Source organism: Penicillium macrosclerotiorum (assembly GCF_028827735.1).
Source record: "Penicillium macrosclerotiorum strain IBT 26536 chromosome Unknown utg000008l_segment0_segment0, whole genome shotgun sequence".
Lineage (NCBI taxonomy): Eukaryota > Fungi > Ascomycota > Eurotiomycetes > Eurotiales > Aspergillaceae > Penicillium > Penicillium macrosclerotiorum.
The window spans coordinates 1,879,465-1,892,246 of record NW_026643087.1 but is presented as its reverse complement, the minus strand read 5'-3'; the positions used below and the strand labels follow the sequence as shown (position 1 = coordinate 1,892,246).

General features: G+C 43.7%; 4 protein-coding genes across 4 annotated transcripts; 3 read left to right on the top strand and 1 right to left on the bottom strand.

The window, feature by feature from the left end:
• Positions 1 to 509: 509 nt before the first annotated feature.
• Positions 510 to 2,040, bottom strand: N7462_008858 (S-adenosyl-L-methionine-dependent methyltransferase; the record flags this gene model as incomplete). Its single annotated transcript, XM_057080572.1, has 5 exons — positions 510 to 823; positions 890 to 1,341; positions 1,429 to 1,552; positions 1,623 to 1,764; positions 1,852 to 2,040. The coding sequence occupies 5 exons, from the start codon at positions 2,038 to 2,040 to the stop codon at positions 510 to 512; spliced, it is 1,221 nt and encodes a 406-aa protein (XP_056930900.1).
• Positions 2,041 to 2,845: 805 nt separating this feature from the next.
• N7462_008857 (NAD(P)/FAD-dependent oxidoreductase) lies at positions 2,846 to 4,786 on the top strand (the record flags this gene model as incomplete). Its single annotated transcript, XM_057080571.1, has 6 exons — positions 2,846 to 2,979; positions 3,072 to 3,120; positions 3,178 to 3,217; positions 3,293 to 3,724; positions 3,790 to 4,326; positions 4,380 to 4,786. The coding sequence occupies 6 exons, from the start codon at positions 2,846 to 2,848 to the stop codon at positions 4,784 to 4,786; spliced, it is 1,599 nt and encodes a 532-aa protein (XP_056930899.1).
• Positions 4,787 to 7,317: 2,531 nt separating this feature from the next.
• N7462_008856 (uncharacterized protein) lies at positions 7,318 to 9,874 on the top strand (the record flags this gene model as incomplete). The annotated part of the gene is made up of 2 exons (XM_057080570.1): positions 7,318 to 7,507; positions 7,566 to 9,874. The coding sequence occupies 2 exons, from the start codon at positions 7,318 to 7,320 to the stop codon at positions 9,872 to 9,874; spliced, it is 2,499 nt and encodes an 832-aa protein (XP_056930898.1).
• Positions 9,875 to 10,075: 201 nt separating this feature from the next.
• Positions 10,076 to 11,338, top strand: N7462_008855 (WD40 repeat domain-containing protein; the record flags this gene model as incomplete). The annotated part of the gene is made up of 1 exon (XM_057080569.1): positions 10,076 to 11,338. One exon carries the CDS (start codon positions 10,076 to 10,078, stop codon positions 11,336 to 11,338), a length of 1,263 nt encoding a protein of 420 aa, XP_056930897.1.
• Positions 11,339 to 12,782: the final 1,444 nt, after the last annotated feature.

Here is a 12,782-nt window from a genome sequence, read left to right as displayed (position 1 = left end):
AGAGGATTGGTTGGAGCATTTATATTTTCCGAGCCTTAGTGTAAAGTGACCATAGCTCAAACCACTTGTTAACGCGTTCTGGTATTCTTGTTTTGTCATAGATGTTATAGAGACCCACGCTTCTCAATCAATTTTGTTGATCTAGTAAGCCTAGTGAATGATTCAGTTCATACTGAGAATGTCTTACGATGATTGAGAACGAAGCGGGGTACCTGGCCTCGTCGCTGATCGAGTCAACCTGTTCTTAAAAAGTCTTTGGGAAACCAAGCCAACGTTACCGGATGAGAAAGGCATTTAAAAGTATATTTTGCCGCTATTTATGGACAAGGGGACTCTCAGTGATAACGCCACTCAATGTTTTGGGATGGTCATATCATAATAATATGAATTATGGAAGAAAGTGACTTTTTGCATTTTGAATGTCAAATTTGCCTTGAATGGTGATATATATATATACATATATATATATATGAATAGATTGATGCAAATTTACTAAATGGATGAGAAGGCTAAGACAAAATTGCTTCTATCACACCCGGACCTTCTCCAGGATTATACCAGAATTTCACCACCTCAAGTCCAGCACCATTCAAGATGGAAGTCCACTGGCTTTCAGATCTTTCGATGCCGGAATGTAGATTCATCATATTGATGTCCAATCCAGCATCGAAAAGTGAACACTGTATGTCAGGCAAGATGAGCTCGTTAATGATGAGCTTAGAGTATCCAGGTTCCATAGCAGAGGCAGTATTGCGGAGGATTTCGATGGCCATTTCATCGGGCCAGTCGTGAAGAACAAAGTGGAAGTAATAAATACGAGCGCCTGGAACATAATTAGACTTCATCGGTTTCAGACTATAAAATGGTTATTTTGAGATCAACAGCTTACCTCTGACCAGCTGAGGTGTGAAGAAATTATATTCCTGTCTTTCAACCTTTGCTTGAAGTTCTTTGACACTTCTAATAACTGGCGGAAGGTCTTGCAGAATCAAACGACCCGGAAAACTTGGAAAATTAATATAAAATTCCGAAATCTCGGTTCCAATCCCACCACCAATATCGACCATCAAAGTAGAGCCCTCTGCTGATTTACAGCCCAATAGAAGATTTTCTTTGATAGGGAACCAGTGCGTCCAGCCCAATTTGCTTCCTTTGCTGCCAGTCATTAGAATGTTGAATGTTTCATAAACACGCGGCTGGGTAGACCAATAATGAAACGTCTCCAAATCCGTGTTGATTGCATATTGAAAAGGTCCAGCCCTGGCATCTCGTGGACTTTTGAAACCCTTTTGCCGGAAATATTCGGGGACCTTTGCCCCTGTAATCAGGGCCTGATCAAAACTATGTCTGTCAGTGCTAATTTTCTGTCTAACAGTTCTTACAATACCATGTAATCAGTGATATTTAAGTGAAATGGGGATACCTTACAAAAATTCAATGCACGCTTTGTATTTCGGTTGTGTCATTGTCCTGGTAACCTCATTCGGGAGATAACTTTGGTGTCCAGCTTCATTAAAGAAGCCATTGGCAACTAAGATCCTCATAATTCTGACTAAAGTCTCATGGTGTAATTAGTTTTACTGTGATTAGCCGTTATTAGTTGTTCGATCTCCAAAACGAACCTATAAAAAGCGACTCTGCATTACAGCTTTCAGAAATTGCCACGGAAGTAACAGGGACATCCTGGCTTTCACCAGAATGATCAATGACGATCTGAAACAAATTCAAATCAATTGCAATGCGAGCGCAAATATTTTGAATTGGCTATCCAGGTCAGCAAATTATGAGAGACGATTAAAGATCGCATTGCTTGCAACCTCCAGAGATTATGTTGGACTTTTCTATATTTACCAAGAATGCAGTATGTTGTATTGTCTCTTCCGGTTTCTCCAGGTTTGTGATTAGTCTCCTCGCAGCTTGAATTGCGACTTTGCGAGCACTCTGACTGGTCCAGTCGAAGATCCTTGTTTTGTCTGCGGTCAAAGCAGCGAGCCCGTCAATGACAGTTGCGATGTTTGAGAGCGAAGTAGTAATAAACATGGTAAAAGGGCACCAGATGTTCCAAATGGAAAGTCAGAAAATGGATAAAAGAGATTAATTTGTAGAGCTTGGTGGGCAAGTAATGTGCTTCATATCGCCTTTGGAAGACTTATCATTCCTATAAGTACTCTCACATGGAGTAATTTTTGTCAAAAAAACTATCAATGAAATAGCGCTAGCTCAAGGCCCCCCTGCGCAGAAAGCCGATGAGAGAAACCGTATCTGGAAATTGTGCCACAATCGGTCGAGATTGTGGAGCCGATCCGAGGACTGAAATGTAACTCCGCCATGTCTGACATACAAGCTGGCATGAATTACTGAGTTATCAAATAACAAGGCAAAGGAAAGAGGCTCTAGAATCTAGCGAATGAGGCGAAATACGCTAATCTTAGCCAGAAGAGGGGAAATGATTGCACTCTACCTGTCGGTCTATACGCGTAGGCTGGTGCATCGGGTAGCGTTCTTATGCCGCCACAACAGCAGGAAGATCGAAAGTAGCTACATTTCGGAGTCAGATTGGACAAAAATGTGCTTTTTGATGCGTATTTAACCTTGATATAATACTTTTGACTGGCCAGCAGCATGCAGGAAGTACCCTTGACCCACAGCTCAATGCCTCGGTATGCCGAAAGCAATACAGTATCACTAGTCATGATATAATACAGGTACTAGTATGTAATGAAAAAACTAGTGGATATAAAGCCCTTCGACTTCTCGGTACTCAGTGTCTATCTGGATTGACGTCTTTATTTGTGATTAAAAAGTACCAGTGTACTTCCGTACTGAGTTTTTGTTGCTAATCAATATGTCAATTCCTTCTTCTTGCACTGTTCTTGTGATTGGTGGTGGACCTGGAGGCTCCTACGCTGCCTCGGCTCTGGCTCGAGAGGGTGTCGATGTCGCACTTTTAGAGGCCGACGTTTTCCCAAGGTTTCAAGAGTTCTTTCCTTTTTTTTGAATTATTCGGTGACTTAACGACCTAGATATCATATAGGGGAAAGCATGCTGCCTTCAATTCGACATTTTTTAAGATTTATCGATCTTGAGTCTACTTTTGACAACTATGGGTTCGAAAAAAAGGTGCATCAATTCCTACGACTTTGAATGTCTCAAATCTTTCACTGAATCATCATCTAGTTTGGCGCAGCATTTAAGCTCAATGAGAAAGAAGATGCCTGTATGTGATACATATAATCAGTTTCTCGGCTGATCCTCGGAAAAGTCTTTTAATGCAAAAGCTGACTTGGTCAAGATACTGATTTCATTGCCGCCGGTGGCCCAAATGCCTATTCGTGGAACTTGATTAGATCCGAGTCAGATGAATTGATGTTCAAACATGCAAAAGAAAGCGGTGCAAAGGTCTATGATGGTGTCCAGGTTACATCCATCAATTTCGTTCCATGGCAAAGTCAGGATTTTGCCAATGATCCCGAATCGGTTAGCCCGGGAAGGCCGGTATCTGCTGTATGGCATCGCAAAAGTGACAAGGTATCGAGCACAATCAGATTTGAATATCTCATTGACGCCAGCGGTAGAAATGGGATAATTTCTACCAAGTATTTGAAAAATCGAAAATTCAATAAGGGCCTGCAAAATATTGCTCATTGGGCATATTGGAAAGGGGCTGGCCGATATGCCAAGGGAACATTCAAGGAAAATCAACCCTTTTTTGAAGCTTTAACAGGTATGAGGCATTTACAAGCAATTCTGCTCACGATATCTTACATTATGCTAATCCACTATCAAAAGATGCCAGTGGTTGGTGTTGGGCTATTCCTCTGCATAATGGAACAATGTCTGTGGGAATTGTTATGCGGCAAGATATGTTTATCGTCAAGAAGAAGGCTCTGGGAGTCATCGGTCAAGCTATCTATTCAGAACTCTTGAAGCTTGCCCCACATGTTCAGCAACTTCTATCTGAGGCGGAAATGGTATCGGACATCAAAGCTGCCTCCGACTGGTCATACAACGCATCAACCTACGCTGGCTCATTCTTCCGCATTGTCGGTGATGCGGGGTGCTTCATTGACCCCTATTTTTCATCTGGGGTCCATCTCGCGTTAGCCAGTGCCCTATCTGCAGCTGTGACTATTCAAGCTTCCAGGTTGAAGCAAAGTAGCGAGTTGGTTGCCGCCAAATGGCATTCTAGTAAAGTAACGGAAGGCTATACACGCTTTTTGTTGGTTGTTATTACAGCACTGAAGCAGATCCGAAAGCAAATGGAACCAGTGTTGAGTGACTTTGATGAGGAGGGATTCGACACTGCTTTCAACTTCTTCCGGCCAAGTGAGTGAAAGATTATCAATACTTACTTCTAGAGTACTAATGAAGCTTAATAGTAATACAAGGCATAGCGGATGCCGACGTGGGAGGTAAGCTTACACAGGCTGAAGTCTCCAAAACAGTTGATTTCTGCCTCAATGCATTTCTTCAGGTGACCTCGGAGCAACGTGAAGATCTGTTGCGTAGATTAAAGCAGGGTGGTGTGAGCTTTGAAGCCTTATCCAAAGACGAGCTTCAGGTCTTGGATAATATTCGAGCGAGGAAAATGCTACGATCAGAGGACCCATTAGACTTGAGTCACTTTACAAGGGACAACTTTGAAGGGTTTAAGCCAAACTTGAAACACGGAGAACTAGGTTTCACGGCTATGAAAGACGCATATGATAGCCATGAAAATGACCTCATAGGTATTTTCAATGAGGAGGCGATCAAAGAATATTCTAAACGACAAGAAACTCTGTGAAATTCACTTGCAAACATTTGCGCTCAATATAATCGTTCAAAATAACTTATCTTCTTGAAGTTCAGGAGGCTATCCAAAAATGACACCCCAGCCATTACTTTACTTGGGTGAAGTACCTATGCTTCAACTTCTGTGTCTAGTTGTTTGAAAGACCTTGATTAAAGCATATGATAAGTTTTCAATTTAATTTCAGATCGGGTATTGCATTACGTTTTCGGCCCGTAATTAAAAAGTTCAAACTTTCCAATTCTCCCCCACATCCCAGAGAAGCATCTAGTACTAGAAAGAGGGCATTTCTAACAGTGGATACTTCTCATCATTTGCTATATAAAGAAGACCATAAAGCGCTTTAAATGCAAAATTAGACAATAAATTTCACATTATGTTCCTGAGATCTTATTATTAACGAACGATCATAATGAACGACTTCGACATTTTTATCCCCGAAAACTTAAAGTTTGAAGATTACATCGCCATTGCCCAAACAAGTCGTGCGTGGGCTGATGGTTATGATAAAAAAGTACAGGATATTTTGCGACCCAACTTTGGGGGGGAAAGAAATTAATGTTTAATCCGTAGGATTTTCACCGTTTATTAGCGAGCCTTGCGCCGGAAGTAATCGTCGATTATATATTGGTTAACCCAGAATGGGGTGAGAAGAAATATACATCGAAAGACTTCGCAACCGAATGGCTCTCCGCAGAACACCTGGGTAATGCGGTCCTCGCAACCCAACATTTGCTTGGCCTACCATATTTTAAAAGCGTGGACGACAATCAGATGATAGTACAATGGCAGCAACTTGTGAGCCATGGAAGGCGAGCGGATCAGAACAAGGATGCTTCAGGCAAGATTAGTGAGACGAGTGATGGTAGGAGCTGGATGGAACATACTTTTGTTAAAGTATCAGGACGATGGAAAATAAGTGGAATCAAACCCTCCGTAATCTATCACACTGGTGATTGGCATCGTATTAGGCGTTCAGAAGGGGATGAATGAATGACAATCGATTATGCTTATTCAGAGGCTATTGAGGGAAACTAAACATTCTCGCATTTACAATAACTGTACATATTCATCTGTGACAACCATTGAGATCCCGTTTTTGTAGTGACTTAGCTACAGCCATGAATCAAAAACACGCAATAATTTCTTAGAGCGCTTTCCGCCCTTTCTTCCCCTCCACCGACCCACTATCGCCATCTTGCATACGCGATATTATATAAGATATTTTGATCTGGCAATCAGTGAGAAATTTCAGGCCTATCTAGAGGGGTAAATAGGCACTACAATGACCTCTCCTACATATTCAGGCGAAAATCTAATAAAAACTCAACTAATTCTGAATATCGATCGCAAAATTATGTCTGTTACATTGCGGTGACTCTACATACACAATAGATTTTAGCAATAATTTTGTTCAATTGCTCACTACTATGTGTATTTGATTAATAGAAAGAAATCTCATTTAGGCCGGCAGGTTGTGGTCACCTTGTCTATACTGTATTGGAGAAGCCGCCTACTGGGCTGACAGCCCAATCATTAGATTCCACCTGGCGTACAGTCATTATAAATTAATTCTCTGCTGGTCAGACAGTATGAACAAGATCTTTTTTCTCTCCTCTGGAAAGATGGCGTCTTTTATCTTATTAAGACCTCCTGCTCACTAGAGGCAAGGTAGTTGTGTTGGTGATCCGATCGGCCTTTCTGCCTTGCCAAGCTCAGCTGTGTGGTTTCCTGGCTGAATAGCTGAGTGTATATCAAGATTGTTACAGTCATTCTCGAAATCGGCTTGACCGATACACACTTAATCACTCTTTTCTGGCCCCACTGCCAAGGCCTTAGCGCAAATTAATTATTGAGCAGCCCACATTAGATTGAGGAAGGAGTCAAGTGCGCCCTGTATGTTACGGTACTAAGGTCCGTAACAGTACACAACGCAGACGGGAATTCAGTGAAATCCCATGGAAACGTCTACCCCTGTGATAGCGGCCTGAGCGACGGGCCACTTCCTCGCTCCCATGGCTACCAAGATCAGGGGCCCCTTCAGCGAAGCAGTGGGATTTATCTTGAGGCAATTTTGAATTACAAGCCAGCCGAGTAAGATCTGCTCCGACTTTCTTCTCGGAACGCCACGACCATTAGGCCAAGGTGGCTTGGCAGACGTGCAGTTTTGACCAACAGCTGGCCATTTGAACGCCCTCCAATTTCTCCTTCTATGACAAAGATCTCCACTTCCTTAGTGGAACACTCGGAATGACTATTGGCAACGAACAACGTGACATGTCTCGGCGATGGTGGCTCTTCAACAGAATTCGGCTGAAGGCGAAAGGACATAATAACGTGTCTGCACAAGCGGCTGGTATGGGGAAACAGAAAAGCTGAGTTTAACATTATTAACGTCTACAGGACATGTACCCTGGCGATCCGAAAGTATTACAGGATCGATTTCTGCAGCACCGGTTCTCAGCAAGTCAACCACAGGTTCTTCCACCTTGACCTCTGCATCATCTAAGAAGATGTCTCAAAATATGTTTTCAGGAGTGGCTAGAAGTGACACTGCTAGCGCTCCAGATTCTTCTCAATCCCGTTCTACAGATATCAACCCCAATCGACCTGCTCCTTCCTCACTCTGGGACACAGCATACGACTCTCTGAAAGAAAAAAAACCAGCGCTGTTATCCGAATATGAAGATCTCCTCTCTCGAGTACTAATAAAGGGTAACTATGATCGTATGCAACACCTCCTCCCCCAGGAGATACTGATGGGATCATACAGCCGAAGGGAACCCTTTATCGGCCTCGAACCAGGAAGAAGACGACGTCCAGATCAAGAATCAGATCCCTCACCAGAACGCAGCTGCCCGCCGAGAGAAGCTGAAAGAAATAGTCGAACTAGGTCTGAAGCACGTGGAAGACAACAAGGTCAAAGTGACAATCCTCGGCCATGAGATTAGTCTAGAAGACGGGATTGGCCAGGTAGGCCAGGCTGTGGACTGCGCCCAAAACTACATCAAAGATGCGATCAAAGATGTTCCTTATGCACCAGCTGTGATGGCAGGCATTGCACTCATTCTTCCCCTCCTAAAGAATCCGGGTGCTATTGATGCTGCCAACCGGGAGGGATTTACATATGTCACGTCACAAATGCGCTACTACGTCGAGATGGAGTCGCTTCTGATACCCGAGCATATGAAGCCTGGTTTAAAGAATGATTTGATGAAGGGTCTTGTGGACCTGTATTCACTCATTATAGATTTTCAGGTGCAGACTGCCATAAGGTTTTATCGCAGCCGTACCAAAAATTATTTCCGGAGTGTCATAGAATATGATAACTGGAATGATAAAGTGGATCACCTAAAGGAGGAAGAGAAAATTCTCGGACAGAAGTTCGAGAAGGCCTTATCTGGTACCGGTGTGGAGCAATTGAAGATGCTCGCCGGGGAGGCAAGAGCATCGCGAAAGGCCCTAAATGATGTTCTCGATAATATTCAGGAACTTGTTAGAATACAGCGAAGCCAAAGGAATATCCTAGAGCGGGCTGATCAACGCTTATCAAATACCGAGGATCGACGGTGTCGAGACACTCTCCAGGCCACCGATCCCTCCCTTGACAAAGCCCGAATCGAGGAAGAGAAAGGGGGCCTTCTCAGAGGCTCATATGGCTGGGTGTTCGACCATGTCGAATTTCAGAGGTGGAGGGATGCGAGATTCGGCCAACTTCTCTGGATCAAGGGCGATCCCGGTAAGGGCAAAACCATGTTACTTTGCGGGATCATTGATGAACTATCTGAGACGACTATGCACGACACCAATATCGCCTTCTTTTTCTGCCAAGCAACGAACAGTCGCATCAATAATGCTACAGCAGTCCTGCGGGGACTCATATATATGCTTGTGCAGCAACAAGCCTCGCTCATCACCTATGTCCGCGACAGCTCTTTCGAGGGTGAGAATGCATGGTTCGCATTACTGAGAGTTTTTACGAAGATTCTCGAGGACCCGAGCCTGCGAAGGACATACCTGATTGTTGATGCACTTGACGAGTGTACTGGGGACTTGAACCGACTTTTTCTTCTTTTCCGGAAGTCATCAGCTTATTCACATGTGAAATGGGTCGTCTCTAGCCGTAACTGGCCGAGCATTGAAAAGAACCTCACATGCATGACACCGATTAAACTCTGTCTCGAATCAAACGACAACACAATGTCAGCTGCGGTCAACTCCTTCATTGAGCACAAGGTAAATGAGCTAGCGGAAAAGAACAAATATAGCCCAGAAATTCGTGACACTGTTCAGCATTACTTGGTGTCAAAGGCAAATGGCACATTCCTCTGGGTGGCCCTGGTTTGCAAGAAACTCACCACAGTGTCAAAGAGACACGTGGGGAGCAAATTGGCGGACTATCCACCTGGTCTTGATGAGCTTTATAGGCGCATGCTCAGCCAAATCAGTGAGTCCGAAGATGCTGACCTCTGCAAGTCTCTCCTCGCCGTCATAAGCACCGTATATCGCCCTATCACGATAGGTGAATTAGCGACATGCATCGATTTGCCTAAAGACATCGTAAGCGACGACGAGGTGCTGGCAGAGATTGTTGGGTTTTGTGGCTCTTTTTTGACATTGCGAGACCGCAGAATCTCCTTGGTTCATCTGTCAGCCAAGGACTTTCTCCTTCGAGAAGCAGGCCATGAGATTTTTTCCGAGGGAAAGGAAAAGATGCACTATTCCATCTTCTTGAGATCTTTACAAGCTATTTCTATGACACTGCGACAGGACATTTACGGCCTTGCTCTCCCCGGATATCTTATTGATCAGGTCAAAAAGCCGGATCCGGACCCGCTAGTCACCATACGGTACTCGTGTGTCTATTGGGTTGACCACTTGTATGAATGCTTTCCGGCTAAGAACGCCATCGAAGACATGCAGGACAGTGGCGCGGTCGGGATATTCTTTCGCCAGGATTACCTTCATTGGCTTGAGGCTCTTAGCTTATTGAGAAGCCTATCAGATGGAATAGCATCTATGCAAAGACTCGATAGTTTACTGAAGGTTAGTTTCCACGAGAGTGAACATGTGCTTTTCTAACATTTGAAGAACGTAACGGAGGACGCAGAGCTGATCACTCGAGTTCGAGATGCAAACCGATTTATTCGGTACTTCAAATCAGCCATTGAGAATCAGCCTCTTCAAGTATACGCTTCGGGGATGATATTTTGCCCAGAGGGCAGCATAACAAGGACCCAATATAAGATGAAAGAGCCAACGTGGATAAGAAGGAAACCATCTATGGAAGAAGGGTGGAGCGCATGCCTCCAGACCTTCGAGGGTCATAGCCGCGATGTCAATTCAGTCACATTTTCCCATGACTCCAAGTACTTGGCCTCGGCTTCCAGAGATGACACCGTTAAGGTGTGGGATGCCAGCAGCGGGCAGTGTCTCCAGACCCTCGAGGGCCATAACGATGGAGTTGAATCAGTCACATTTTCCCATGACTCGAAGCTGCTCGCCTCGGCTTCTGAAGATTCCACCGTCAAGATATGGGATACCAGCAGCGGGCAGTGTCTCCAAACCCTCAAGGGTCACAGCGATGGGGTTAATTCCGTCACATTCTCCTATAACTCAGAGCTACTTGCCTCGGCTTCTGAAGATTTCACTATCAAGCTGTGGGATACTAGCAGCGGCCAGTGCCTCCAGACGCTTAAGGGCCATAGTAAAGGGGTCAGATCGGTTACATTCTCCCTCAACTCGAACCTACTCGCCTCAGCTTCTACAGATTCCACCGTTAGGATATGGGATGCCAGCAGTAGCAAGTGCCTCCAGATTCTTAAGGGCCATAGCGACTGGGTCGGATCGGTCGCTTTCTCCCATGATTCTAGGCTCCTTGCCTCCGCATCATACAATAGCTCTGTCAAGTTATGGGATACCACCAGCGGCCAATGCCTACAGACCTTCGGGGATCATAACGAATGGGTCGGATCGGTTGCCTTCTCCCATGATTCCAAGCTCCTCGCCTGGGCTTTGGGAGATTCCACCGTTAAGATTTGGGATACCAGCAGCGGCCAATGCCTCCAGACCCTCAAAGGCCATGGATCTACGGTCAACTCGGTCGCATTTTCCAATAACTCGAAGTTACTCGCCTCGGCTTCTACAGACTCCACTATCAAGGTATGGGATACCAGCAGCGGCCAATATTTGCAGACCATTGAGGGCCACAGCAAATGGATCAATTCAGTCATGTTTTCTTATGACTCAACGCTACTCGCCTCAGCTTCTGATGATTCCACGATTAAGATATGGGATGCTAGTAGCGGCCAATGCCTCCAGACTCTCAAGGGCCATAGTGATTTGGTCATATCGGTCATATTCTCCCGTGATTCTAAGCTACTTATCTCGGCTTCTGAAGATTCCACTATTAAGATATGGGATACTAGAAGCGCCGAGTGCCTCCAGACCCTCGAGGGCCATAGCGACTGGGTCGGATCAATCGCTTCCTCCTATAATTCTAAGCTACTTGCCTTAGGCTTAGGCGATTATACTATTAAGGTATAGGAGACTAGTAGTAGCTAATACCTCTAGAACCTTAAGGGCTATAGTAATAGGGTCGATATAGTCGTATTTTCCTATAACTTAAAGCTCCTCGCCTCGGCTTTACGCGACTATACCGTCAAGGTGTAGGATATTAGTAGCGGCTAATATATATAGACCCTTAAAGGCTATAGCGACTAGGTCGGATCAGTCGCCTTCTCCTATAACTTAAAGCTTCTCGCCTTAGCTTCACGCGATTATATCGTTAAGATATAGGATACCGGTAGCGGCTAATATCTCTAGACCCTCGACAGCTTAGGAATTATATTTATAGATCTAGTTAGTAGTCGTCGCACGTATTTTAAAACTAATAATAATACCCCCCTTTATTTTTAGTTATAGATATAGGGTCGCCCTATACTACTAAACCTAAAAGGCTATAAGTCGAGAGTGTTAGTATAAGTTCCGATAGTATATATATCACTTAGAACTTAGAGAATTTACTATAGTTACTACCGGAGTATCGCCTAATAGATTTTGCTATATTACTATCTACAATATATCTTACTTACGCTTCAGGACGAGTACTATTTATCGTATTAGATTCTCTAGAAATATCGCGTGTCTTCACGCAACGCTAAGTAACTTTTAACTAGTAGAAAATATCGCTAGTAGTTAGTATAAGGAATAAACTAAGTTTAGCTAGAGCGGAAATAATATCTTATCTATATTTCCTCCGTGCTCTATTCGTACGTATAGTGTAATCTTGCTTAGTATAGTAATATAATATATATAGCGTATTTAACTACCCCCCTAATTTAATACTAGCCGCTTAATTAATAATTAGCGCTATAGCCTTTTCGGTAGGACTAGGAAAGAGTTTCTTAGTATATATTAGTTAAGGCGATTTCGAAAATAACTATAGAACTAGATCTTGTTCTATATCTTTCACTACCGTCCTATTATCAGAGTAATCTTCTACTCGATTAAATAGTAGATATAAGTCGGTAGATCCTCGTCGTATATTCGCCCTTCCTCCTAATCAACGTACTAGAGTAATAGAAGACTATTCCTTTATAAAGCAGTTTATTTTAGAGAGGCGTAATTAATAGCGGAGACGTAATCGACGTTAATATAGCTTATATCGGATAGGGAGATAGGTAACTAACGGAAGTTGCTAGGTGTTAGTGTATATTGTGATATATCGACCTATAGGTCAAGATATTAAACGCTATAATTATTATAGCTAACGAGAGAACTAGTAGTTATTTTCTTAGGCCTACAGTAACGACAGACTAAAGGTGAGTGATAATTAGTTAAGGCTTACACTATTCGGTGCCGTTAAGGGTATTATTCGCCTACAAACAACCACTAACTAGTCAGGACGGTCGTTGGTCGCCAATATCACTTGTTGAGGTTCTCTGGGCCAAAGAGACACCTCGCAAGTGATGACTAGTACGCACCGCCC